Source organism: Podarcis muralis, chromosome 11 (assembly GCF_964188315.1).
Source record: "Podarcis muralis chromosome 11, rPodMur119.hap1.1, whole genome shotgun sequence".
Lineage (NCBI taxonomy): Eukaryota > Metazoa > Chordata > Lepidosauria > Squamata > Lacertidae > Podarcis > Podarcis muralis.
Window position 1 is genome coordinate 7,593,744 of NC_135665.1, and position 27,301 is coordinate 7,621,044.

Consider the following 27,301-nt stretch of genomic DNA (forward strand, 5'->3'; position numbering starts at 1 on the left):
TTATGTATGCACATGTGTGCATGCACACACATTGGCCGCACACACTACTGACATGAGGCCTGCACGGGGGTGGTGGCAAAGTGTCAATATGGCCGTTGGACCAACAACAGTTAGTCACTCCTGATCTACAGAAAGCCACAGCTACAGAAAATCACATGAAGAGTCTCATCTGTCTGTTGCTGCTAATAATACTGACCACATTTAAAAGCAGAGCATGGGATCTGCGGAGGTAGAACTGTAGAAGTTTATGAGGAGAAACATCTGTCAATAGAGTTCCCTCACAGATTTCATATATTTTGGGAGAGGAAGGGGTGTTTTCATGCCAGAAATGCAATGCCAGAATGACCTCCGATGCTTTTACTTCCGTGGAGTGAACTGGGTGAGCACACGGATACGAACACTTACCAGGGGCAAACGTTTTATGGTAGCCAAATACTGCAGCAGGCCTTTGGCATGATAAATGGTGGGGTGCAGATCTAGGTTGGGATTTTGCCATTGTCTGTTCAAGTCCTCCCCGCTTAAAGAACAGCGATGACTACAGGAGAAAGACAATCTCAGTAAGTTCTTACTGTCCCAAGCAAACATGTTTCCCCCTCCAAGTAAGTCTGTGAGACAACTTTTGCAGATATTTTGTGCAATTTTATTAAGGAAAAAAAAGTCGGCTCTTTAAAGTCTTGTTTTAACCGTTTGATTTTTAAAAAACCAGTTCAGTGAAAATGAATCATGATATTAGAAAGCTAGCCTGATTGTATCCAGCATTTGTCTAAACTGGTGGGAACTATTACATTTTGTGATTGTAAATTCCACAGTTTATCTATGTGCTGCATGAAAAAGTGCTTACTTTTGTCTGTCCTGAATTTCCCCCCATAAGAGCAAACTCTTAGAGGCCGAGGTGCTTTTGCTCCCCCCCCCCAATTTTTTTGAGGGCACTGCCCCCCAAGCTGATAGACACCATTCAAACGGTGTTTGTGTGCCACATCATGTGAATAATTATGTGGGGCAGGGCTTACCTTGCCCCCCCCAATATTTTATTCAAGTGGGCACCCCTGTCACCCACATTTCAGCTTCACTGAAAGACGCCAGGTCCTAGTGTTATGACAGGAAAAAGCCTATACAGTCATACCTCGGGTTAAAGTTGCTTCAGGTTGAGCGTTTTTGGGTTGCGCTCTGCGGCGACCCGGAAGTAATGCGTTCCAATAACGCATTACTTCCGGGTTTCGCCGCTCGCGCATTTGCAGACGCTCAAAATGACGTCACACGAATGCACAGAAACGGCGAATCGCAACCCGCGCATGCGCTGGTTGTGTTCTCTTCAGGATGTGAACGGGGCTCCGGAACGGATCCCGTTCGCATCCAGAGGTACCACTGTATACTTTTTCCACACCATGGATAATTTTACACACATCAATCATGTTCTCATTTAGCTTAGAAAAAAGGCAAGTAACCCCAAATGCTGTAATCTTTCCTTATAAGCCAGTTGCTCCAGCCCCTGATAATTTTGGTTGCCCTTTTCTGACTTTTTCAAACTCTACAATATCCTTTTTGAGGTGGGACAACCAAACTGTACACAATATTCCAAGTGTGGCCACACCATGGATTTTTATAAAGTTATTCTGATATTAATTTTTATCGCTTTTTACTGATCCCTAACATGGAGTTCACAGCTGCTGCATACTGGGCTGACGTTTTCATTGCACTGTTCATTGAATATTGCGGCAAAAGGACAGAAAGTCCACGGCCTAAACTTGGTTTGGAAGGGCCTAAGAAGCATTATCTTTGCTGCTGAATACACTTAAAAACTTACTTTCCATTAATGACCCCATCAGGATTAAGCATTGGTACAATTTTAAAAATATAGGATTCTCGTAAACTTTGGGCAGCAGGAGTATTACTCATGAGATATTCCAAAGTTCCCTTCATAACCCAGCTTGCGTTAGTCTCTCCAGGATGAACACGAGCACATAAGAAAATATAAGGACGGTTTCCTAAAAAATAAAAAAACACAGCACAAGCAAAATAGCATGATACAATCACAAGTCACAGCAGCTTGCTTATTACGAATTGACACATATGAACTAGAACATGAAATGAATGTAATTAAAGAACTTGAATTCATTAAAGTAGAATATACATATGGCATAAAGTGTTGAACAGGTAGATGTGGCTGCCTGGCATGTTTAATTAGGCCCACAAATTACGCTTTCCAGAACATCTATATGCAATTCACGTATCTTTTACAAAGCAGCCTGCATTCAGGAAAACAAATATATATATAAATTCTCAGTGAGAAAGAGAAAAACGTTGTACTTACTGAACTGACAGATATGTTCATAGTAATCTGATTCCGGCATGGCTGTTATAGTTACTATGGGACAGCTGTTTCCAGAGAGAGTCTCACACAAAACATCTTGTCGAAAATATATCTGCTGAGGATTGTGTGTGGAGTCCAGTTTTTTGAGATGCATCTTCATGACAAAAAGAATTAGACTGTAAGCCTACAGCCAGGGTTTGTTTCATATTTTACCATAACTACAGGTTTAGCTTTTCCTGTGCTAAAAGACAGCAGGCACCACAGCAGTTCTAGAACTGTTCTCCACCAGTATATTTGTAAAACAATGCAGTTTTATTTCAAAACAGAGTTTTTCTGAAGACCACCCCCCACCCAACAGAAAACTGCTTCCTCTGTTATCAGAGGCCACCATACATTTTTTTTGGGGGGGGGGGGCACTTGACATCTGTAAAGTGTTACATGTATTCCTACATTTATGGACCGTAACCTCTTGCAAACTGAATGTATTAAAGTTTACATTTATTATTTTTGTACCAACATCATTTTGTCAAACCCCGTCTCTAAAGCCTCAGCACCTAGGACTTGCCGATCGAAAGGTTGGCGGTTCGAATCCCTGCGGCGGGGTGCGCTCCTGTCGTTCAGTCCCAGCGCCTGCCAACCTAGCAGTTCGAAAGCACCCCCGGGTGCAAGTAGATAAATAGGGACCGCTTACTAGCGGGAAGGTAAACGGCGTTTCCGTGTGCGGCTCTGGCTTGCCAGAGCAGCGATGTCACGCTGGCCACGTGACCCGGAAGTGTCTGCGGACAGCACTGGCTCCCGGCCTATAGAGTGAGATGAGCGCACAACCCTAGAGTCTGGCAAGACTGGCCCGTACGGGCAGGGGTACCTTTACCTTTACCTTTTACAGCTGAAACAAGGGACGTGGGTGGCGCTGTGGGTAAAAGCCTCAGTGCCTAGGGCTTGCCGATCGAAAGGTCGGCGGTTCGAATCCCCGCGGCGGGGTGCGCTCCCGTTGCTCGGTCCCAGCGCCTGCCAACCTAGCAGTTCGAAAGCACCCCCGGGTGCAAGTAGATAAATAGGGACCGCTTACTAGCGGGAAGGTAAACGGCGTTTCCGTGTGCGGCTCTGGCTTGCCAGAGCAGCGATGTCACGCTGGCCACGTGACCCGGAAGTGTCTCTGGACAGCGCTGGCCCCCGGCCTCTTGAGTGAGATGGGCGCACAACCCTAGAGTCTGCCAAGACTGGCCCGTACGGGCAGGGGTACCTTTACCTTTTACAGCTGAAACAAATCAACTAGAGCCAACGTTGTGCTCTACATCTGGTTATTCAGAATTAATGCTAAACTTTTTAGCGCATTAGTTTACAGGAGCTTTACTTGTAAAAAAAGTTTTTTTACTTTCCTAAACTTTATATGTGAACATTTCAGCTGTTTTCAAACAGAAAGTGCTTTTGCATCTAGCTATTTTTGTGATCACTATCAAGCCATGTAGTTAAAATACTTGAAATCGTTAAAGTAAAAATGTGCATAAACAAATTATGCCTCTTCCTAAGGTCAAATTAACTCACCATTAAAGCTGAGTAAGTATATGGGTAATGGTAAGCAAAGTAACAAACATCATCCTTATGCTGGAAACTGACAGTGAAGGTAATTGTGTAGTAGGATTTTCCCTTCTGGCCACCGGCTGCAATGGAACTTCTTGAAAAGTGATTCCTAGAAACAACATGTTAGAATTAACTTAAAGATGCAGTGCATGCTACAATTTATGGTAAATAATCTGCAGAGATGCATCACTCACTCAAGTATTACCTTTAGTACAAATTAACAAAGGTTGAAATTTGAATTCTCCTTTTATTAGTTTTTATTTTTAAATTTTTATTGGAATTTTATTTATAACATAACACAAACCCCCCCACCCCCCAATACACAAATCCACCCTTATTAAACGTGAACATAACATACAGTGAGTATAAACTGTTTCCTTTATGAATAATTATTAAGATTTTTCTAATTATAACTTAAATATCCACAAAGTCTCCTGCACACATTAATCGAAACAAGTCCAGGTATGTATTTTAGGGCGCTGTTTTGTGAAGTATTCTCTGCATTTCCCCCATGCTTTCTGAAACTCTTGTCTAGTGTGATCTAATTGCCTCTGTTAATCTAACCAGTTCAATATACTCTAACATTATTAGTTTTTAAAACAGTGTTAATTACTAATATAGTTAAGATAGTTTTTCAGCCCATTTAATTCAATGTTTTATTTCCTCCATTTACAGTTATACTTACTTGTAGTAACAAATATCAGTTCCTACACGAGTCCACCAGGGCCTGCCATTTAGTGCATCTTGAACAGAGTACATAAGGGGCTGCATACCTTCAAGCAAAATATATTATGTGATTCAACATGGCTGCATGTATTCAGTGAAGAAATATACCCGTCTAGAGTACAAGTCAGCAAACTTTTTAGCAGGGGGCCGGTCCACTGTCCCTCAGACCTTGTGGGGGGCCGGACTATATTTGGGGGGCGGGTGAACGAATTCCTATGCCCCACAAATCACCCAGAGATGTATTTTAAATAAAAACACACATTCTGCTCATGTAAAAACACGCTGATTCCCAGACTGTCCGCGGGCCGGATTTAGAAGGTGATTGGGCCGGATCCAGCCCCTGGGCCTTAGTTTGCCTACCCATGGCTTAGAGAGCATAGAGTTAAAGGAAAACTTAACTTTTTAATCAAGGAAAATACCATCTAATATATTAAAAAGTTATCATTCTACATTCTGAATATGCCAAGATAAATAATCAACTAAGCTTGAGTGTCATTTTGATTGCTGATAGTCAATAAAACTGCGTAGCAATCTAACCCGTCAAAATATATATTCCTTTATCACTAGGGGGGAAAGCACTGTGAAGGTTTTGTACATCTAAATAAATCCACATTCTTCCTAGGCACTTCTTTTGAATAAGAGAAGAAAAACAAGTCTTACCATAATTAAACTGACTATTCGTCTTTTCACAGTTGATTATATTAAATCGGTAGGCAACACCTGCTCGCATTCCGCTGGCTTCAAAGTAAAACCACTGGTGATAATGATTGCTGTTTATGTCAGAGTTCAGAATGAGATCGTACTCATTTCTAAAGATGAACAGAAACAAGTCTTAAAATGAAGAACAGCTTCAAAATTAAAAACGAAGTAAAACAAATGACAACATCTTACTTTCTGATCTGAATAACTTTGCGTAAATTTCCCGATTCAAATTTGGAGTTAAATTTCAGGACGTCTCCTTCATCTGGCACTGGACAGCTTAAAGAAATAAAAACACAGGGAAATGAAAGTTATATATATATTTATCATTCCAATTTTATACTATACTATAAATATGGCTGGGTGCATACAATGAAGAGGGCAATGGAAAATAAATAATAAGTTCCTCCTTACGATGGCTACAAATATCACTTTTAGTTATATGACTTTAATTATTCAGAGCTTCATATTCCTGGTTTCTTTTGAATCTGATTCAACCAATAAGGGAAAGCCTACAGGAGTTTTGAAGTTGCTCATCAGTAGGATTATTCTAGGGTAAAGAACATCAACACAACTGAAGTTTCTATGTAATGCTCAGTTGTCATAGAGCAGTCTTTCCCAGCCTGTGCCTTCCAGATGTTTTGGACTACAACTCCTATCAGTCCCAGGCAGTATATGTCTGTGCTGACACGGCCACATGGAAGTTGTAGTCCAGAACATCTTGAGGCTGGGAATGGCTGCCATACATTTTACTTTCCCCAACCTTTCTGGTCTTCTTACACAATAGGGTAGCACAACCCACCATGATGTGTGTTCACCAGAGAATAACATCTCTCCAATCTTATTCTCACTGAATTTTCAAAGAGTTTGGCAAAAACCTCAAACGGATACCTGCTATTTGCAGAAATCAAATATCCAATTAACTCAGGGATTTCCTTAAACCCAACGAAAATGTTTAAGATGATGTTTAAATATTAGAGTAATCTTTGTTTCTCTTGGAGTGACTTCCAGTGGAGTCAACCTGCTGATGAAATGGACCTCTGCTCACACAGATGTTGGGGATCTCTGCAGGAGACCGCAGGAGGGGACGTGCATAACTATGGAGGGGAGGGAGCGCAAAGGGGAATCCCGTCACATCCATTCATGTGACGTTGGAATCACCCATAAGACTTCTTTAAAAAAGTTTCTTAACTTGACAAAAAATAATGGAATAACACATTCCATATAAACAAGAATATGGGAATATTTGGCATAATGAATAACTAAGCGTGCACTTAAATCGGCACACGTTAAGTTATTTAATTGCTTCAGTTTGCTACTCTACTGGCTAAAAGTGGTGTTTTTCAAGTGGCATAACTTAGAAGCTTTTATGGAGTTTGTCAAAGAGAAGACTAGTAAGAGGTAGAGAAAGCACACTTTTAGAAGTTTGCTCACTAACGCCAATCTTCACCTGCAGTGTGCATTCATAGGAGGGTGTTAGGGAAGTATTTTCAATTCCCATTTCATGGACCAATGGTGAGTTACTTTCCCAGAATACTCTGCAATACACAAGTGTTTCACTGCAGGCATAGAGAGGTTCCTCAGAAGATAAGGAGGCATATCATGGGTTACATGAAGCTGCAAAATTTGAAACCACTTGAAGTAAATATAACAGTGAATCAAATCAACCTATTTTACCAATTAATAAAGTGAGTTTTAGGTTCTTTTAATTGTTGTTTAAATACAAACAATTACAACGGATATTTTAAGCTATAACTGCATCTCATTTGAGCAGGAATTAACTCCCAGAACTTTTACAACTATAGGAATAGTCTAGGAAAGCAACTGGCTACCATTAACATTTCTCATCATCAGAATTTCTTATTTTCTGTATGTATAAATTAATTTAAAACGAAAGGAAAACCAAACCAAAAGAGAAAGTTAAAACAGGAACTCTACCTGTGAAACCTACCTGGGATCATCAAGGTCATACACAACTCTGTCTATGATATCATTAGGATGAATCAGCCTTTCGATATCTTGGGCAATTTTTGTCCTATAAAATAGAGAGAGCCCTTAGCTCATGTTTCATAATGAAAAAGGTACAACGGCAGTTATTAAAAATACATCATCAGGTAATTAAAGACCATCAGGTGAGGTATCTAATTTTGCATAGAAAGTGATTATCTATCTGGGGGACACATCCCAATTATTTTCCTTATGGAGAGAATCAACCTGTACAGAAGACATCAAAGATTCAAGATCAAATGTTGGATTCCTTTTCCTTCCAAAGTGCATAATATCAAGATATCAATTATTATATCAATTAGTATTATTAGTTTAAAACTAATTAAGCTTTGAGAACAATTAAGTTGTATTAGCAATTCATGCAATTACAGCTGCAGTAAATAAAGTTTCAAAGAGTACTGTGCAGTGATTGGGTTAGTGTGCGAGCTTCTCACCTACGAAAACCTCTGCTTAAACATGAGGTTATAAATAAAACGTACACTTAATGCAAGATTAACCATGTGACACAACTACCATTTCTGCGAAAATAATTCTATGCTCCCACTCTGTGGAGCATTATATCTGGTGCTTTTATTCTGCCATGTATAGATGCTGTAAGAACTCTTGAACCAGATGTACAAGCATGTCCGTAACCATGTGCACAGGAGACACAAAATTCCCTACACAAATGTGTTGTCTATGTCAGAAAGAAATCTTCTTATGCCTCATGGCACAGAAAACCTATGCAGTTGGAAATACCTGCTCAGAAAAGCTGAACATCTGGAAATTAGCTTTATCCAATAGCTAAATAGTAAAGAGTGAAAAGCACGTACAATAATAAAAACAAAGAGGCAGATTTTGACATTGAAAAATATTTCTCAATTGCCATTCTGTGTCTGAAAACATATCCCAACTGGTCTTGATATGGGATGTAAAACGCAGGAGCAGTCAATGACAACATTCCTAGAGTGTACATGTTAGAACATGGGGAGGGATGTCTGTCCAGCAAGCAGGTAAACTTCCTGGGGACGGACTTCCTCCGCATGTGACCAGAGGTGGGTGTGGCCTCACCTGTGCAGGTAAATGGTAAAAGCACAGGGCAGGCAGCTATCTCTCTCTCTCTGCCATCTTCCTTCGAAGAAGCAACATGCCCTCTTGGCTCTCAGCCAAGAGAGTAGGAAAGGACTATCTTCCTATAAGATAGATTCTATATGTATTTTACCTTTTTAAGCCTGTCTGCCTTCTGGGATCATATTGTGAACAGAACGTGAGTAAACTCTTTTATACTTTTATAAAGACTGTGTCGTGTCTTGTATTTTAAGAGGGAACAAAAGGGGAAATTACCAGAGTAATTATTATAGAGGTTCTAGCGAACCTGTGCAGACGTTACCGTTGCGAACTTAAAAAGGGGAATGTTATAAACTCTGCTGATATTTTGGGAACTTGTTAGCACAAGTTGGATTAGGATATAATCTCACAATATATCCTCTCCTGCACCCCTGAACATTCCCACAGAAATTGTGCCAAAACAGAATGGAGTTATTGTGTGGTAAGCTGACAGTGTGAACAAAATGAAAACCTACTGTAAACTATCATTCAGAAAACATATTAAGGACAGGCACCGAAATATAGAAATGAGTAGCTAAACTAATAACATCTAATTCACAGCTTCCCTCTTCTACTCTTTGTCAAAAGTAATGTTTATACAATGTCAAGAAAGTAAGTTTAGAATTGTTAGCAAGTAAAACCTAGACACACTTGCCACAATTTAGTTTTTTTTAATGTCACCATTAAGGACCCATCTGGCTACTGACATTTTTTAAAGATCCATTGCTACGGAAATTAGTCTTATTTTCTCCATCAAGCCTAACTAGGCTCATGCAAACTTGTTTCTTAAGACAAGCCTGTAATTCAGGATTACAGGAATAATATAATGCAATAATAATGTATAATATAATGTAATATATAATATGATGTTTGGAATTATTCTGGAAATAATGTTTTGTTTGATTCAGTTCTTATATATTAAAATTATCTTAGAATATTTCTTCCATTACAACTAAACAAAATCACTGACATAGATATTCTAAGTTTGCTTCCCTGTTTATATTATTATGCCTTAATATTTTCTGCATATTGGTAAGTGGCCGAGCTCGCACATAACACTAAGTGAAGGTTTGTTTAGCCAAAGTGTTATTTATTTGAATGTCTGAACCCAGCTTAGCAGACTAACCATGGTTTATTTTCCGGCAACAAACCACAATGTGAAACCATGGGTGGTGATTGGCTTATGAAGTACAGTTTGCTTTAACTATGGCTTGGCACTATGTCTGAACACAATAGCTATGGTCTGTTTGGCAACTCCACCTCAGGTACATTCCAGATTACAAAGGTAAATGGCAAGAACAACTGTGTGTGTGTGTGGTTTTTTGTTTTTTAAAAAACCTTAATTTGTTTGCTTCTCTGCAAGATGGCCCTTGGCTTGTTGAACAAACCATAGTTCAGCATTCTGTAAACACAGTCATTCTATTAAAATCGTTTCAGAAGGAAAGTAGGAAAAAACACATCTTTTAATGGAATAGTTTTGCACATGCTTTCAAAGTCTACTTGTGACGCTAGTCAATTCAATTTTTTTTGAAATTATCTTACCTATTTTTTCTCAATACCAGAGACCAACATTATCTGATTTGGGGGTATTGCCAAGACCTGAAAAATAGTATTAAGCTAGACACTGAATATCTCTCAGTGGTCAAGTTGTAATTACACTTATTTATTATTTTGGAACTTTGGTTCTTTAGAGCCATGACTAACTAACAAATAGAAGCTTCAACACTTCTAGTACACCTTTGAATCTTTCACTCACTGAACATACAGTGCAAGGAAACCAAATCTTTAACTATGAATGTTGCTACATTTATCTGTAACTCGCACAATGTTAACATGAAATCCTCTGGCACCGTTACGAAAGTGTTGTCACTGCATTTGTAACTGCACAAGACATATGCAACAAGAAGGAGTAATGTTGAACCAAAACTGAGGTACAGAGGGCATCTCCATCGCATTTTCTAGCTCTGGCCCTTCCGGTAGCAAATTAAACCTGATCTAATTTGTAAGGAAAACACTTCCTTTCAGGTAATGATCTGAGGTACAGTCCACCTTCACAATAATGTAATCCTTGTTGTAGTCAAATTCTAACCTTAAACACAGGACCAAGAATGACAGAACAAAAATGTTTAAAGATGAGGACATCAGAACATTTGCATCTGGTGCCCTATGAACAAATGAAAGCAGGATCTTAAGGTTCCCCAAAGTCTTTCTGAGTGTTTTGTGAACAAATGACCAGCATCAGTCGCTCTACTTATCTGCACACCATGCTGGGACTCTGGAATGACTGTAGATTCTACGTAGCACCACACCACAAGCTTTAGTAGCATTTCACACTGTGTATTAGAGTAATCCCATGTGTTTTTGAAATTATGGAAAAGAAAAGGAAGATTTTGAAAGAGAAGAGAGAAACCAAGATCATTTTTTTAAAAAAATTGATTTTCTGCCCTATCAATTTGGAATAAGGTTCAAGGAAACTGCACACACCCATTCACTGCCAACTATTGCCAAAAAGGAGTTCAAGAGACCCCGATGTTATGAAGGAGAAATATCCAATATTTCTTTCACATACATCAGAGTTCGCATGTGACTGCCAGCCATTCTCTTCTTCCTTGTGGAAGAAAGGGAATAAAGTTTGAGATTATGAAACACCTGTGAAGTCCAACTCCTTTTTTTTCTTTTTTACAACAACAGATCTTAGCATTAACATCGTACTTTAGCATGTTCAAGGCAATTTATATACATTAACCCAGTAAGCTATACCACCTCCCTGTGAAACAGGTTGTTGTTATAATCAAACACTGCAAATAAGGAAACTGAAGCTAACAGATTACTGAGGTTCATGGCAGAATGAGAGCTAGACAGGGGGCTTCCCAGCTCAGCACAGTTTGCTACTGCACCACATCTATCTCCTGCTTTATATACAGTGGTGCCCCACAAGACGAATGCCTCGCAAGATGAAAAACTCGCTAGACGAAAGGGTTTTCCATTTTTTGAGTCGTTCCGCAAGACGAATTTCTCTATGGGCTTGCTTCGCAAGACGAAACGTCTTGCGAGTTCTTGCGAGTTTGTTTCCTTTTTCTTAAAGCCGCTAAGCCGCTAATAGCCGTGCTTCGCAAGACGAAAAAAACCACAAGACGAAGAGACTCGTGGAACGGATTAATTTCGTCTTGCGAGGCACCACTGTATATACTTCAGAATATTTATTTCAAGTTCTCAGTGGGTTTCATTACTGTTAAGGGGGGAGGAAGCTTATGAGAAAACAAAATTCTGTGTTCAAAAAACATTCTCCCGTATTAGCTAACAGCAATAGTCACAAAGGGAGTTCCCACTCATGAAACAGGGTGTTATCAGTTCTTTACTTCCTCTGTAGCTCTTCTAAATCCCCAAAGACAGTTTCAGGGAGGTTCGCATTGTGGGGGATATAGTCTGAATTGTGGGGGATATAGGGGGAAATGGCCTCCTCTGCACTGGCTCAAAGTCTCTTCCATTCACAAAATAAATCCTCTGTATTAAACCCAACAATATTTTATTTAATTTTACTGTTCACAGTACAGTCATACCTTGTGTTAAATATGCTTCAGGCTGAACGTTTTCAGGTTGCGTTCCACGGCGACCCGGAAGTAACGGAATGGGTTACTTCCGGGTTTCGCCGCTCACGCATGCGCAGATGCTCAAAACGACGTCACGCGCATGTGCAGAAGCAGCGAATCGCGACACATGCAGACGCGGGTTGCGTTCTGCTCAGGATGCGAACGGGGCTCTGGAACGGATCCCATTCGCATCCTGAGGTACCACTGTAAATCGCAGCTTTAGATAATCCTCGAAACATGTTAAGAGAAATTGGAAACTCACCTCTGCACACCGTAAGGCCTTTCAAGAATAGGCTCTTTAAACGGAGGTGGAAAGTGCCCGAAATAATCAGGATAAGCCACTTCTGAATATTCAGGAACAGACTTCGTATTTTTCACTACCTCAATATAAAGTTCTGGGTCGTGGAGCTGTAGCTTATCAGGCGCCTCAAGTGTCACTTGCTCTCCCAGAGAAATGGAACAGGAAATTTCCTCCTCTTCAGGCTCTGCTCCAGAACAGCACAGCTTTCCCAGCTGGACAGACCGTCCTTCAAACAACACACTTCCGCAGGAGGAAGCGTGTTGAAAAGGTTTATTACAGGCAACTTCACTGAGGCTAGTTTTACACTCTTTTTTGGTCATGGCCCTTGTACTATAAGAGTGATCATTTTTGGAAGCATTTTGCAACGAAATTCTGTCAAAGTCTCTAACTATTTCATGGTTTAGGCACTGGCAGGATGAGAACAATTTCTTGCGGTCGCTTTGATTCTGTAAGCTATTGTCCGTGTTGCTATCACGGTTTACCAGACCCAAAAAGATGGGTCTTTTGTTACAGTCCTCTGTTTGTAGAGGAGGACCCTCCTTCGCAGGAAGTTCTGTTGCAGGGTTTGCTGGAGATGGCTCCTCTCCAGCGGTAGGGACAACAATAGGCCCTCCTAGGGTTACATTGGGTGAAAAAGGCTTTGGTTCCTTGGAAACTAAGTCACACTCCTTAACATTAAGGAGAGAAAGGAAAAAGAGAAGGGGAAATCATTATTTAGACACTTGATTTAACAATGCATAAATAACACCAAAACTCCTGCCCAGAGACCTTACAGTCTTAAGTTTTCAAAAGTGGAAGAATGAATCGGAAGGGAGAAACTTCCAGGCAACAGCAGCAGAAAACCTAGAAGCAGAATAAAAAAGGAGGCGCCAAATGCAGGTGAACTTGTTTGCAAGAACAAGCAGAATGTGGGGAAAAAATGAGAATAGAGATGTATTTCTAAAGAGCTTGCACAGTAATGCAGAAATGGAAAAGGAATCACTTTACAAGCATAAGGAACAATTTAGCAATAGGTACAAATAGCAAATATCTTATCTTACTACTACTACTACTACTACTAATAATAAATAATTTTTATTTATACCCCGCCCTCCCCAGCCAAGGCCGGGCTCATTTCTGAGAAGGAAAAGAGTAGATCCTGACAACAGGCTACATTTGGGGAAAGAGACTATCTCTGAGTCTGACATGAAGAGCCCCACCATTGGCAAGATCAGTTTGTTATCTTTAGATTTAAAAATTCACTCAGGAGCCGCTTCCAGTAAGATGTGAAATAGGACAGGGGATGAAAAAGAAGTGGAGACAAAAAGAAAGAGTCAGCAATATAAAGGTGCTTGGCGAAGCCATAGGAACAAAATGGAAAAATAAGGTCAAAAGACCATTAAAGTAGGGGAAATCATCAGAAAGGGACAGCACTCAGAAAGACATCGAGAGAACCAGGAAGAAAAAGTGTCACAGAAACCAAAGACACAATTAACAAATTAACAAAAGAGCAGATAGCTGAAGGAGGAGTGCTGAGAAGAAACAATTAGCTGGAAAAGGGTTATTAGAGATCTTGGTTACAGTGCATTCCATTAAGTGAAGGCCATTCATTCAAGGAGTCACGTAGGGAAGATGAAAGGGTAGCAGCAAAAGAAAAAGGGAGGTCTAATTAGGTGTTTTCCTTTCAACAAGCCTGAAATCAGATGAGTAGAAAGTGAGCAATGTTATGGAGGGGTATGCTAAGGAAGTGTCAAAAGAGGCATTCTAACAGCTTATGGCAAAGGCAGATGCTGTTCCTGCCAGATGTTTCTGACTCCAGCTCCCACCATCCCTGACCACTGGCCCTGCTACGTGGGGCTGATGGGGAGTTGGAGTCAATCAAGATCTGGAGGGCATCACACTGACTATCCCTGCCTTAAGATCTCCACTTTAACTTACAGAAATGTGCAGGTTTATTTACAGGTGGCAACCAATTCATGTGGGGGCTCTGTTCCCGGCCCCTGCGAGCATCGGTGGAGCGTGAATAAGCACGCCCCGTCCTGCCTTCTTCTGGGTGCCAAAGGACACAGCAATCTTGTGTCAACTGGACACACCTAAAATGGTTTCTGCTTGTACTTACTGTGCCAATTCATTTTCTTTCTCCAGTTCAGTTGTTTGAATAGCAACTCTGCAAGCTTTGAATGCTGATTTGTATTTCAATAGAAGTAGCAGCCAAATAAAACACATCTTAGCAAGACTCCTAAACTATGCTTTTATTATTATTATTATTATTATTATATTTAAATATTTATTAATATTTATTATTATTATTTAAAGATATCAATGTCTGTACCTGAAAGTCCTCTATAAGTTCTGGGAAGAACTGTTCATACATTTTCAGATCTTCCACTGATCGCCCCAATTCCTGCTTTGGTTTCAGTTTGTTGATATCAGTCTCTATGTCATCATTCTGTTGGGGAGGAAGTGAACTTGCATTATTAAAAGATTTGTGGGATACACGATATAATTTCCAGTTTAAGAGAATGTCTAGTATTTTCTTCATACTGCAAATAAGGTTCTTTTGCACCTCAAGAGAAAATACACAAAAGCTCTTATTGACTGGCAAGCTGATACTGGAATGGATCCCAAAAGAAGGAATCTTCCTCCGTTCAACCCATTGAAATGATTTTACAACAAGATGCTAACATGCTGGTTAATGCCCTGATTTGTTGGAAGTGTTGCGATGTATTGTGAGGAAAAATATACACAGATAATGATCAAATGAAGAGAAGAGAAGCTTCCTTTGTCACACAGTATGGGGATGGTTGGAGACGGGGGGCTAATATGGGTTGTGGCTTCCATGTATATATCACTACCCCCCACCCACATATTGGGAGTTTAGACAAATGGCTCAACGTGCATTTTCAAAATGTTTTGCTTGAAACAAGACAACACAACACCTGTCCCTTCCCCGACTGTTTTTACAATTAATTCACAAGCATATTTATGATTTGGAAAACACGATGCACGCACAAGCAATTTTTTCTGAAAGCTAATGAAAATAATTGCGCAGTATCTTGAGTAGTATGCCTTCAGTTCCACTAACCTTAAAATCTATGTCATCTTCATTATCATTTTCAATCTCAGACTCTGTTTCGGCGTCATCATTGTCATCACTTTCATCTACTACGTCATCCACTGTGATATAAAATGCTCTATAAGTAGGGCAGATGTACGTTTTCTACAACATGTACATCCCAGAAAAGAAATGATGCATGTGAAACTTTTCACTCTCCAACTGAAACCTAATACTACTTATGAAGTTAAATGAGACCACATGCTGCATATGTAATTACACAGATTCTCAATGTTACAGAAACAACTCCGTTAAACATAAGAGGACATGAACAATGTAAGGTTGAACAGAACAGTTAAGGCTATGCAAGCTATCGAAAGTTGTTCTCTGTATCATCCAGAGACTAGAAAGAAATCTGGTAGTTTTTGCCCTTCTGAGGCACTCCAGCATCCTTGAATAGGGCGCCTCATGTAGAAGCCCAGGGGGGTACAGAATAGAATGATGGCTTATGTAACTGTTCCTATACAGGATTATTTAAATATGAACAAATTCAGCAGTTTTAGAGCAAGGCCTTTTAAGGGTGGAATTACATTTATCTTGACAAAAGCATGCTCCAAAACCTGCATTGGTTGTGAGTCCTGGAAGACCTGCTCCCTGCCTTGTAGGCCTTTTTCCACCTGGCCTGGGAGGGAGGGGCCCTGACTGACTCCAGCTACAAAAGCTGAGGCTGCTAACCAGACTCTTGGGCTGGGTAATGCTTCAGGGAGTGTGTTGCGGGCGGTGGTTGTTGTTGTTACTTTTTTTTTTTGTATCTTTATGTTTAGTGAAAATTGTTCAATTTGGTTGTGTACTTTTTGATGTGTTTTACTTATTGTTTAGGACTGCATTTTATTATATTTGTAATTATGTAAGTGTTTTTCAAGTTATAAGCCACCTTGAAAATAGTTTTAACTAGGGAAAGGTGGCATACAAAGAAAATTATGTATGTGTGCATGCATGCATGCAATGCAAATGCAGGAAAAGTTGTATTTGTGAGAAAATGCAAATGCAGGAAAAGTTGTATTTGTGAGAAAAATAGCCTGTGGGCTGGAGCGGTGCTTAACCCATTCCATGCCCACCATTTCTACCAAAGCATATGTCTTCAATTCATGAATGGCAGCACAACTTTTTATTTTAGATACACTTCAAGAAGACCGTCCACATGGCTGTACACTAGACCATACTCCCCAATGCACCCATCCATTGTCGACTTCAAACCTTAAGTGGATGAAGTATGAAAGTACTTTCACTCCTGAGATACACAAGCAAATTATAATTTTAATGTTTTGAATGCTGGATTAATAAAATGAATTCAGGATATACAGCACACATTTTCAGACTCATTCTTTTGGATCTGTCAGCCTTGTTATATATTCTAAAGATTTCAAAAGGCAACAAACTTTGTTGCAGAATTTATCTTTGTGTTTTTGATTTTACTTAATCAAAATGAAAACTGAGGTGTCACATTTTGGTCTCCTATTTATGAGGCATAAATTTCAATCATCTAAATATATAATCTTTTCTTTAAAAGGGGGATATAAGGTTGTTGTTTTAAAAAAACACACGACATTCTGCATTGAACTGTGTAGTATTAAGACTTCAAAAGTAGGCTGTTAGAACAACCAGATAATTGTAAGCTTCTGTGTCAATGTTTTCTCCTAATTCTCATAGGAAAGCAGATATACACAAGACCATGATGCTTCAAAATTAAGCATACCTTCAGGAGGCAAACTATACAGCTGATACACTGGACCATTAACAGGGATGACAGGTAGGTGGAAATGGAAAGCACTTTTAATGGTTGGCAGTGGAAGACGGTTTTTAGGATAACATTTTCTCATGATTAGACTGGATGTGTTGACCAGTGGATCAAGAGTCCTTACTGCAAGGCATTCCTAGTACAATAAACAAGCATAAAACAAAGCACTGCATGTCAAATAATTTCATTGTGCACTATAGTTCTACTGTGGTAAAATGCTAGGAATAGGAACTATTGAAGAAATCTCATTTTATGATGGAATATTTGCCTTGATTATGTATTGTCATTATTAATATACACACACCTTCAAATGTTCTAAGCCAGGCATGGCCAAGCTTGGCCCTCCAGATGTTTTGGGACTACAATTCCCATCATCCCTGACCACTGGTCCTGTTAGCTAGGGATGATGGGAGTTGTAGTCCCAAAACATCTGGAAGGCCAAGTTTAGCCATGCCTGATCTAAGCAGTTCACATAGACAATATACAGAATACAATAAAAGACAGTTACAAATCACAAACTTCAGTATATAATAGAGTAAATTTAGAATGGAGATAAAATGCAGTCTAATCAAGGCCTGAGGAAAAAAGAAAGTTTTCAGTAAGTGTTGGAAAAATATAGAAATTTGGTGCCTGTGCAACACATACAGGGACAGAGCTCCAAAGAATAGGAACTACCAACCCAAATTTCAGTGACACATAACTACTAACTGGAAACTGCTAACTGCCACATAACCGTGGGGCTTGGAGTTATCAGTAAAAATTGTAGCATAACTCTAGTGAAATGAACAACATTCATGAACTATTGCTCAAGTTCAAAGGGCGCCATAGCCCAAGGGAGCTGGGAAAGAACAAGGTAAATCTCATGTCCTCCTGATACAAGGTAGAGATGCTGGAATCACTGAAGCACAACTGTTAATGGAATTAAAATCAAAGTTCAAGCAGCAAGGAAGTTTTTCCACTAGAGCATAGCATCCCAAGTGGGATGTTCAAGAATGACTGCAGTTTATCAACATACTGCAAAATGTTGCAAAGGACATATGTTCAGTCTTGGTTCAAATGCTTCTGCAAAAAGTCTATGACCAAATTCCTGGTTACATACATTAACCAACTTCAAGTAGGTCAAGTACCCAATAATGTATACAATCCAATTTCAAGACAAATGGCCTTGCATAACTGTAAAAACGAGAATGTCATAATTCAGTTTGGAACAAATCAATAGCAGCACACGTGTAGAATCTGCTGCCAAGAAGATTGAGGGAAGAACAGCATAACATTCAGCAGATTTTTGCATTTCATTTTGCTGCTGCATTTGCAGTAGATAGAGGTGGCCTGGTTCAGCCTTAGCACCAAGAACACTGCAGACATTGATGCTATCATACTGCTTTTAAGTACAGTCGTACCTTGGATCTCAAATGCCTTGGCTCCTGAACAAATCGGCTCCCAAAAGATCGAAACCTGGAAGTGAGTGTTCCGGTTTTCAAACATTCTTTTGGAAGCCGAACGTCCAACGGGGCTTCCGTGGCTTCCAATTGGCTGCAGGACCTTTCTGCAGCCAATCGGAAGCCACGCTTTGGTTTCCGAACGTTTTGGAAGTCGAATGGACTTCCAGAACGGATTCCGTTCGACTTCCAAGGTATGATACATTGAAATCAGTTTTTTGTCTCCAACTGGTTTAAATCTCCCTCAAAAACTATCTGAAGTTCCCCACTAACCCTTTCTAAGATACAATTCTTTAAAAATAGCTTTTAAAGATATTTTTTTAGTGTACCTTCTCTATGCGTACTACTTCCCTTTCTTAAAATCCAACACCACCCTTTTTTTGAGCATGATTCCTTGATAGTGATAATAAAGATTCACAGAGGACTAAACAGATTAATACAAAACAGGGATATCAATTGTTAAGAGATGAGGTGATTGGGTAATGAACTGTCAAGTACAGATTAATTTAAATTTATAATGTCAAAAGTAGCAGATGAGATTGAATGCATTTCCTGTGATGTATGATGATTTTTCAGTTGATGAAGGATAGCAATAATACAACTTTTAAGATTTTACCCATGTAATGGGACATGCACACAGGCAACTTTGTATTATCATCTTAATGGTACATATAAATACGCTTCACTGTGCATTCATAGCAATATAAGCTTTTTAAACACTTACTTGTGAAGTGTTGTACAGAATTTTCATCCCATTGACATCAATGAATGCTTTTCTTCCCAACTTGATGTTCGTAATGCTCTTTATAGACTGCAAAATGCCCTTGCGGATCAACATGTGTCTATGCCGACTATCGTGGCGATGCCAGTCAACGTAAATTGTCAAGAGCATTTGGACATAGCCTCTGTCTACGGCTTTCCTTGCATTTGTTTCTTGGAGGGGGGAAAAATCAAGAGATCTCAAGAAACTATAAGCAGTTACAACATGCCAAAATGAACCAAAATATGTAAATCTTTTTTTTTTTTTTTTAATGTCTTTTAGGATAAAATACATTTAGGAATGCATACACTGAGATTACATTGTAATAAAATATGCACTTAAATATTTCCTCCCCTATATGCTTTTGAAAAAATCTTTGCTGATTGATGTGATTACAGGATGGTATGGACGTATGAACATATGCAAAATTGGCACAGACAAAAAATAGACTTATCTGCCCATATCAAGCTATAGCCATGAACAGTTATTACATACAGAAGTCGGTGTGGGGAAGCTATCAGAGTACTAGACTTAGACTGGGGACACTTGAATCAAATCCCCATTTAGGCTATTAAACTCGCTGTGCCCTAGGACCATCTAACATTCTTTCATCCCAAACTAACTCACAGTGTTGAAAAATTAAAATGGAAGGCCAGGATGAATGTATACATTTCTGAACAAACTGGAGAAAGTTTAGGAAACAAACTGTAATTTTTAATAACCCTCAATCAATAAAAATAGATATTGGAAGCAATTCCAAACAGCATGATGAGTATTGCAAAACAGAGATTGATCCAAAGTATGGCTAACAGATGTATGCATTTTCTGCATATTTTGTTCTATTCCCTCATCAGAACAGCTCACTGATATAATAATCACAGAATTGCTGAGTCTTTCAGTACACAATACTGGCTACTAAGCTGCAATCTTTAAAATGTTTATTTTCAGTTTTACCTGTGTAAACACAGGGTGATTGCCAGCAAAACTTATTTTAATCTGCTCACATTCCATATCTTCTGAAATATTAAGGCACACACTTACTTGATTTAAGCAATGCAGCAAGGGTGTCTAAAGCAACTCTGTGAATATAAATATAAACAAATAAACAAACAAAAAACAGACAAACTATTAGATTTAGGTAACATTCCTGATCATTGATAAGCATCCTAACTCTGCATGTGACTGCAATCCTAAACATGATAAAGTGTTGAAAATGAATTTTAATTTGTTTTACATTCCATAAGTTTGGTCTACCTGCAACAGCAAGTATCTTTGGGGTAGTGTGAGTTGAATGGCTAATATGCACAAGAACCGGGCACAGAGCACATTTATACTCACCATGTTTTCCCAGCTGCCACGCCTCCCCTCCTTGCCCCCCTCCAACACAAAAATTCAGCACAGAGGAAGTTTTTTAAAGCTTAGATAGCGCATGGGATGACAGAGCAGAGGAGAGGAGGCCACAGACAGGATGGGGAGGCCCCGAGTCATATCCCACCTGTGGGCTAAAAGTTCTCTATCCGTGTTGAAATAACTTAGGGAATCTCATTAAATGGGCACAAGATGTAGATCACAACATTATGATGGAAGATTGGGTTAAATTATGGAAAACTGACTTAAAATTTACAGATTGTTCACTATTGAAGGAGAACTACATGAAGATGATGTACAGACGGTATACAACAACAGTGTAATTAGGGAAAATGTACAAAACTAGTTCAAATATATGTTGGAAGTGTAAGGAAAAGGAGGGAACATTTTATCATATGTGGTGGGAGTGTAAGGTAATAAAAAAAATTTGGGAAATGATATACAATGGATTGAGGAAAATGTTCCATTTAACATTTGTTAAAAAACCCGAGGCATTTTTGTTGGGGAGTGTAGGGAAAGACCTGCCAAAAAAGTTGAAAAACATCTTCATGTATGCGACAACGGCCGCGAGAGTTCTGGTAGCACAAGGATGGAAGACTGAAGAAACCCCAACTAAAGAATCATGGCAAGAAAAATTGATGGACTATGCAGAACTGGCAAAACTGACATATAAGCTACGGGACAAGGATAACTGTGACTTTAAGGATGAATGGGAACCTTTCACAAAGTATCTGAAGACGCAACAAAGCGAATTGGACTCCTTGGCAGGTTTTGAATAAACATCCACAATTTTTTTTTACTGATAATAATCAGCTAAACAGTTTGAGGATCTATATAACTTTGTAACATGCAGAAAATAGCAATATTAGAGAAACCAAAGACTGGAACTGAGGGAAGTCGAGAGGTGGGATGGGGGGTGGGTTTTTGGGGGGAGGGAAGAAAAATGGGGGGGGGATAACAATATGTTTTTGGATAATATGTCTTGTTATAACTTTGAATAAAAAAAATTAAGAAACAACCAACAAAAAATGCATAAACAATTGGGTATCAAATACCACCCAATCTTCATTGGTTAATAAAATTCAGAAGTAATGGAAAAAGGAAAAAAAGAAAAAAGAAATAACTTAGGTAATCTCATGGACATCAGTGGGCCTTAATTCAAAATAGGTAAAGGTAAAGGTACCCCTGCCCGTACGGGCCAGTCTTGACAGACTCTAGGGTTGTACGCTCATCTCACTCTATAGGCCGGGAGCCAGCGCTGTCCGCAGACACTTCCGGGTCACGTGGCCAGCGTGACGAAGCTGCTCTGGCGAGCCAGCGCAGCACACGGAACGCCGTTTACCTTTCCGCTAGTAAGTGGTCTCTATTTACCCACTTGCGCCCGGGGGTGCTTTCGAACTGCTAGGTTGGCAGGCGCTGGGACCGAACGACGGGAGCTCACCCCGCCGCGGGGATTCGAACCGCCGACTATGCGGTCGGGAAGTCCTAGGCGCTGAGGTTTTACCCACAGCGCCACCCGCGTCCCTTAATTCAAAATACATGTGCAAATAATCAGGCTGCATTGTCTTTTGGGTACGTAATTAAGAATTCAGATGTTAAAAATAGATTGTCTGGTGCATTTATGTTATCATCAATTCATCCTTCCTTAGTTCTGTGAATGTATCAGGTGCTGGTTTTTGCTAGAAGGAACTTGGGCGGGGGGGGACGGGACCCAAAGCCCTGTAGGGCACACAGAACAAGCCACATGGTTCTCTGGATTGTGGCCTATGAAAGCAGTAGATAGGCTATTTCAGTATATTAAGTCTCAAGGACAAATACTTGAAAACAGAGATGAATCGATTCAATTGTTTTCAAAGACTTGCTTAGCAAAATGACTTCAACTGACCCATACAAATCACATTCTCCTCCCCACCACAACTGCTGGGTTTTATTTATCTACTGTTTGTACTTACGTCCCACTCTTCACCAAATGACCCCAGGGTGGGTTACAAAAAGTATCACAATTAAATCGGGTGCAATTTACATTCAAGTTGTAAAACAAAACTACAAAACGAACAAATGTCAAAGTTAACAAAACAGCAGCACAAAATAGCAATGTAGTATTAAAATAAATATGGTCCACAATATTAAATATATATATATATATTCAGATTTTCTACTCACTTCATAAGACTGGTGTTCTTTTTGCTGAAAGGACCAATTATCTTAAATATCAATTCCACGAGTCCATTCCTGCCCAAGGATACAGCATTTACAGCTGAAATTTTATAAAAAAAAAGTTACACCAAAGTGCAAAGTTATAGATATAAATGCTTACACTTGAAGCAAGGCAAATATAATCAAAACACCATCTTACCTATTTATATCTCACTAACTTAGCATAAAAATCCCAAAACTAAGCATTCAACTTGAAATTCTGTATTTGCATGTCTAGTGAAGTTTCAAGATACCTAAATGCTACTTATATGTGTAAACTCTAACGCAGAACATCTGCTATTACACTGGAATGTTAACTAGGTTTTGCAGCTATGCGCCTGTTGGCTATTGTTTTCAGAGCACCTGCACCTATCAGAACCTGTGCCTTGGTTTTTGAACATTTTGAAACTTTTTTTCACAGCTTCAGCATTTCTGGAAATTTTACTATGCTAAGACACAATTCTTGCTTAATTGTGATTAAGGCACTGGGCCAAAAGAATCCTAGTTCTAAGCCCCTCTCCTCCTGTTACTGAATTCCCCTTGTCCTTAACCATTCTTGAGGGTTACATTGGCAGTAAATTAATAATGGCTAACACTAGTGCAAGTTTGCGGGCAAATCTTCAAGGGAATCCTGGCTATCATTAAGTATGGTTAATGTTAGCAACACAACATGTAACTAAGGTGGAGGCTGTATATCAAATTGAATTCAGTGGGGCAAAAGTACACATGTGCAGAACTGAACTTTAAGGCTGGCAAAATCTTTTCCCCTCTACCCACTAAAATTGCTAGATCTACATGCCTGCTCACGAGTTAGAAAGCCAACATACAGATTTTTATAAGAAAAGATCATGCCTACTAGCATTCAGCACTAATGTAAATGGGAGATGAAGGTCCTTTGATCTTTCATATTAAACATCTTTGTAAACTGAGATACACTGAGAGAAGAATGTCACGGTACTTACAGTTAGTTGAGTAGACTCGTAAAACTTGGAGGCAAGGTAATATTAACCTTTGATTCTGCAAGTTCTGTTTCACTAGGTTAAGAGTTATATTTAAAGCACCATTAACTCTGGCTTTTACTCCAAATTTTTTATCTGGAAATTCAAAAGGAACAGCAGCAATATTAGAACCCATGCAAACTATAATTTGGGGTGGGGGGTTAGCTGGCCACAGCTTTTTAGATTAAAAAACTGCTGTATTTATTTACTTATTTATAAAATTTTCTGCCTTTCCACCATAAGATCCAGGGTAGGTTACAATGACCTTAGTAAAGACATGCATCTTCAGCACATAGAAGAAGGTGAATAATGATGGTGGTAGACACACCTCAGTGGAGAGGGAGGGTCCACAATTTAGGGTCTACCACAGATATATACTTCTCCTCGGCCACCATTCCCTGCAATTTTTGGGGTGGTGGAACTACTACAGGAGCCCCATCAGGGGCTCATCTTTCAGATACAGTGGTGCCTCGCAAGACGAAATTAATTCGTTCCGCAAGTCTCTTCGTCTTGCGAGTTTTTCGTCTTGCGATGCACGGTTTCCCATAGGAATGCATTGAAAATCAATTAATGCGTTACTAGGGAAACCGACTTCAGACCAGGTCCGGGGACAGTCTGTCCCCGGACCTCTTCTGAAGGCTGGGGGGGGGGGGACAAGGGCTTTTCTTCCCACCCCCAGCATTTTAAAAAACCCCGGGACAGCGGATGACTTCTCCGCTGTCCGGGGCGATCTTAAAATGCTGGCGGGCGGCATTTTAAAATCGCCCCGGGACAGCGGAGGACTTCTCCGCTGTCCGGGGCGATTTAAAAGCCCCTGGGAAGGCAGGCAGGGGGGACAAAGACTTTTGCCCCCCGCCAGCCTTCAGAAGAGGTCCTGGACCTCTTCTGAAGGCGGGCGGGGGGGCGAAAGTCTTTGCTCCCCCCCGCCTGCCTTCAAAAGCCGTCCGGGACAGCGGAGAAACACAGCGTGTTTCTCCGCTCTCCCGGGAAGGCAGGCAGGGGGGAGCAAAGACTTTCGCCCCCCGCCTGCCTTCAGAAGAGGTCCAGGACCTCTTCTGAAGGCGGGCGGGGGGCGAAAGTCTATGCTCCCCCCTGCCTGCCTTCAAAAGCCGTCCGGGACAGCGGAGAAACACAGCGTGTTTCTCCGCTCTCCCGGGAAGGCAGGCAGGGGGGAGCAAAGACTTTCGTTCGGAGCATCGTTCCGAAGCCGGGCGGCGGGGGCAGGTGTTCCCGCCCCACCGCCCGGCTTCGGAGGAGCCTTCCGAAGCCCGGCGGCAGCGGGAGGAGGTATTCCCGCCCCGCCGCCAGGCTTCGGAGGAGGTCCGAGGACAGTGGGGAAGACGCGCTGCGCTTCCCCGCTGTCCCGGATATTTCCCTATGGGCTGTCGTCTTGCGAAGCAAGCCCATAGGGAAATTCGTCTTGCGAAGCGCCTCCAAAACGGAAAACCCTTTCGTCTAGCGGGTTTTCCGTCTTGCGAGGCGTTCGTCTTGCGAGGTACCACTGTATTTGGGTGTCTAAGTTATACAGGGCTTTAAACATTGATGTGAACGACTGAACTGAACCGAGAAACAAACTGGTAACCAAAACAAGGATACTGCAGTGACAGAACCCACAAATCACACAGCACAGGAGAATGAATTACTGTATTTTTCGCTCCACTGGACGCAGTTTTTCCCCTCCAAAAATTGAGGGGAAATGTGTGTGCGTCCTATGGAGCGAATGCAGGCTTGTGCCATAGCCGCGTGCAACCCCTCCGGCAGGGAGAGGCTGCACGGGGCTATGGCTTCTTTAGCCCTGCGCAGCCTCTCCTGGCAGGGAGGGATTGCGCGGGGCTAAAGAGGAAGCCAAAGCAGCCAGCGGGATCCATCCCGCTCGCTGCATTGGCTTGTTCCATAGCAGCGCATAACCCCTCCGGAAGGAAGAGGTTGTGCGCAGCCTGTACGCTGCTCTTTGAGGCTGGGGGGCGGGGAAAAGATTTTTTTAATTGATTTCCCCATCTAAAAACTAGGTGTGCCCTATGGTCCGGTGTGCCCTATGGTGCGAAAAATATGGTACCCACAGAAGGTGAAAGAGAAGTTCATGTTAGTCTCTGAACAATATTCACTTGATTTGTTTCCCTTCAAGCCCGTGCATGGGTTGATCTCAGTAACATAGTTTGGTACCAAGAAGGCCCTACATAGCGCTATTGCTCAGTAGAACAGCCCAAGATAAGCAGAGGCCCAAGATTCAACTCCTGGCCATGGACTTTTTGGGGAAAGAGACCTGCACAACCTACAGCCAATCTGTGCAAATGATGCAAGAACCAATTTACGAATTCAGGTGCCTCAAATGGCCCCCAGTTTAGCTTTAGCTTGCCAAAACTGTTCCCCATATGAATTTGAAAGCCTCCTTCATAGCCATGTGGTTAAATTAGTGTACCTTCAGTTTAATTTCCCACCTTGCTATCCATTTCCCTACTTCCATTACACAATCTCGCTGCATGCAAACGGTATCACACCTGCAACAGCCACTGGAAGCAGAGCGAGATGTTGGCACCTCCCCACTCAGATCTACCACTGTTCTTCCAATGGTAGGGTGCAGTTTTGTGGGGAGGGAACTAGGCCCAGTTTGCATTGTGCGTCCAATCCTGAACACAATCAAAGTGAAAAACAAGTGGCTTGTGGGAATATCACTATCTGCTAATCCTTAGTAGAACAGACCTGCAGATGAAGCAAGCAGTCACAGCTTTTATTGAACAGTGCCAGTAGCAGAATGAGTTCTGTTTTTGCAGGGGTTCTGAGCCTGGGAAAGCTACACGACGGCAGCTCCACAAAGACAACATAGGCAAGAGGATTTTAGTTAGGTTTGACTTACCTTTGGGGCCAATTTTTGCAAGAAGAGAATGAAGCAGCACCATTAATTCTTCATTTGGAGGGGATTCTTTGCTGACATTCACAAGCAATTGCAGTAAAATCTGTGTCCCTCCTCTAGAAACAAGAACACTTGTTCTTCTGCTACTGCCTAGAAATAGAACATGAGCCATTAGCAGCAATGCTAAGGTATTCAGATTTTACTACCAACTCTTACTTTTTAATAATATAGTCACAAGTATAAGGTCACATATATAAGGCCGGTCATATATAAAAGGCCACATGAAGTATTTATTCTCTTTATGGCAGAAAACCTTAGCTATGTAAGTGTTTCTAAACTATTTAAGACTATAACAATTCACATTTATTAGATAAAAGACACTACAAGCCTAGACAGATGTTACAAATTTGCAATTTAATATAAAAACACACCTGCTGCCACCAGTTCATTTAGGATGTTCAAGATATTTAGCGTAGTCTGAAGATCTCGGGTATTCTGAAATGAACAGAATATTTCATAGTTATCATATTATACCTTTCATAATACATATATACAA

At 40.6% G+C, this 27,301-nt stretch overlaps 1 protein-coding gene across 4 annotated transcripts in view; it reads right to left on the bottom strand.

The window, feature by feature from the left end:
* Positions 1-27,301, bottom strand: part of AGTPBP1 (ATP/GTP binding carboxypeptidase 1) — a 60,098-nt gene that overhangs the window by 11,999 nt on the left and 20,798 nt on the right. For 3 of the 4 annotated variants that reach the window (XR_013394605.1, XM_028748888.2, XM_028748889.2), the window contains exons 5-23: positions 27,177-27,240; positions 26,749-26,895; positions 23,859-23,990; positions 22,864-22,957; positions 20,374-20,411; positions 19,297-19,505; positions 17,092-17,269; positions 15,366-15,457; positions 14,613-14,729; positions 12,263-12,969; positions 10,980-11,018; positions 7,269-7,352; positions 5,510-5,596; positions 5,279-5,427; positions 4,578-4,665; positions 3,857-4,001; positions 2,312-2,465; positions 1,805-1,985; positions 406-535 (exon numbers count right to left, since the gene is read on the bottom strand). Coding sequence is in view for 3 of the 4 variants with exons in the window: in XM_028748888.2 (XP_028604721.2) it covers positions 406-535; positions 1,805-1,985; positions 2,312-2,465; positions 3,857-4,001; positions 4,578-4,665; positions 5,279-5,427; positions 5,510-5,596; positions 7,269-7,352; positions 10,980-11,018; positions 12,263-12,969; positions 14,613-14,729; positions 15,366-15,457; positions 17,092-17,269; positions 19,297-19,505; positions 20,374-20,411; positions 22,864-22,957; positions 23,859-23,990; positions 26,749-26,895; positions 27,177-27,240 (2,835 nt within the window). In the remaining variant the exon portion in view is untranslated. The remainder of the gene's footprint in view (positions 1-405; positions 536-1,804; positions 1,986-2,311; positions 2,466-3,856; positions 4,002-4,577; positions 4,666-5,278; positions 5,428-5,509; positions 5,597-7,268; positions 7,353-10,979; positions 11,019-12,262; positions 12,970-14,612; positions 14,730-15,365; positions 15,458-17,091; positions 17,270-19,296; positions 19,506-20,373; positions 20,412-22,863; positions 22,958-23,858; positions 23,991-26,748; positions 26,896-27,176; positions 27,241-27,301) is intronic. The other variant, XM_028748891.2, reaches the window with a different exon arrangement.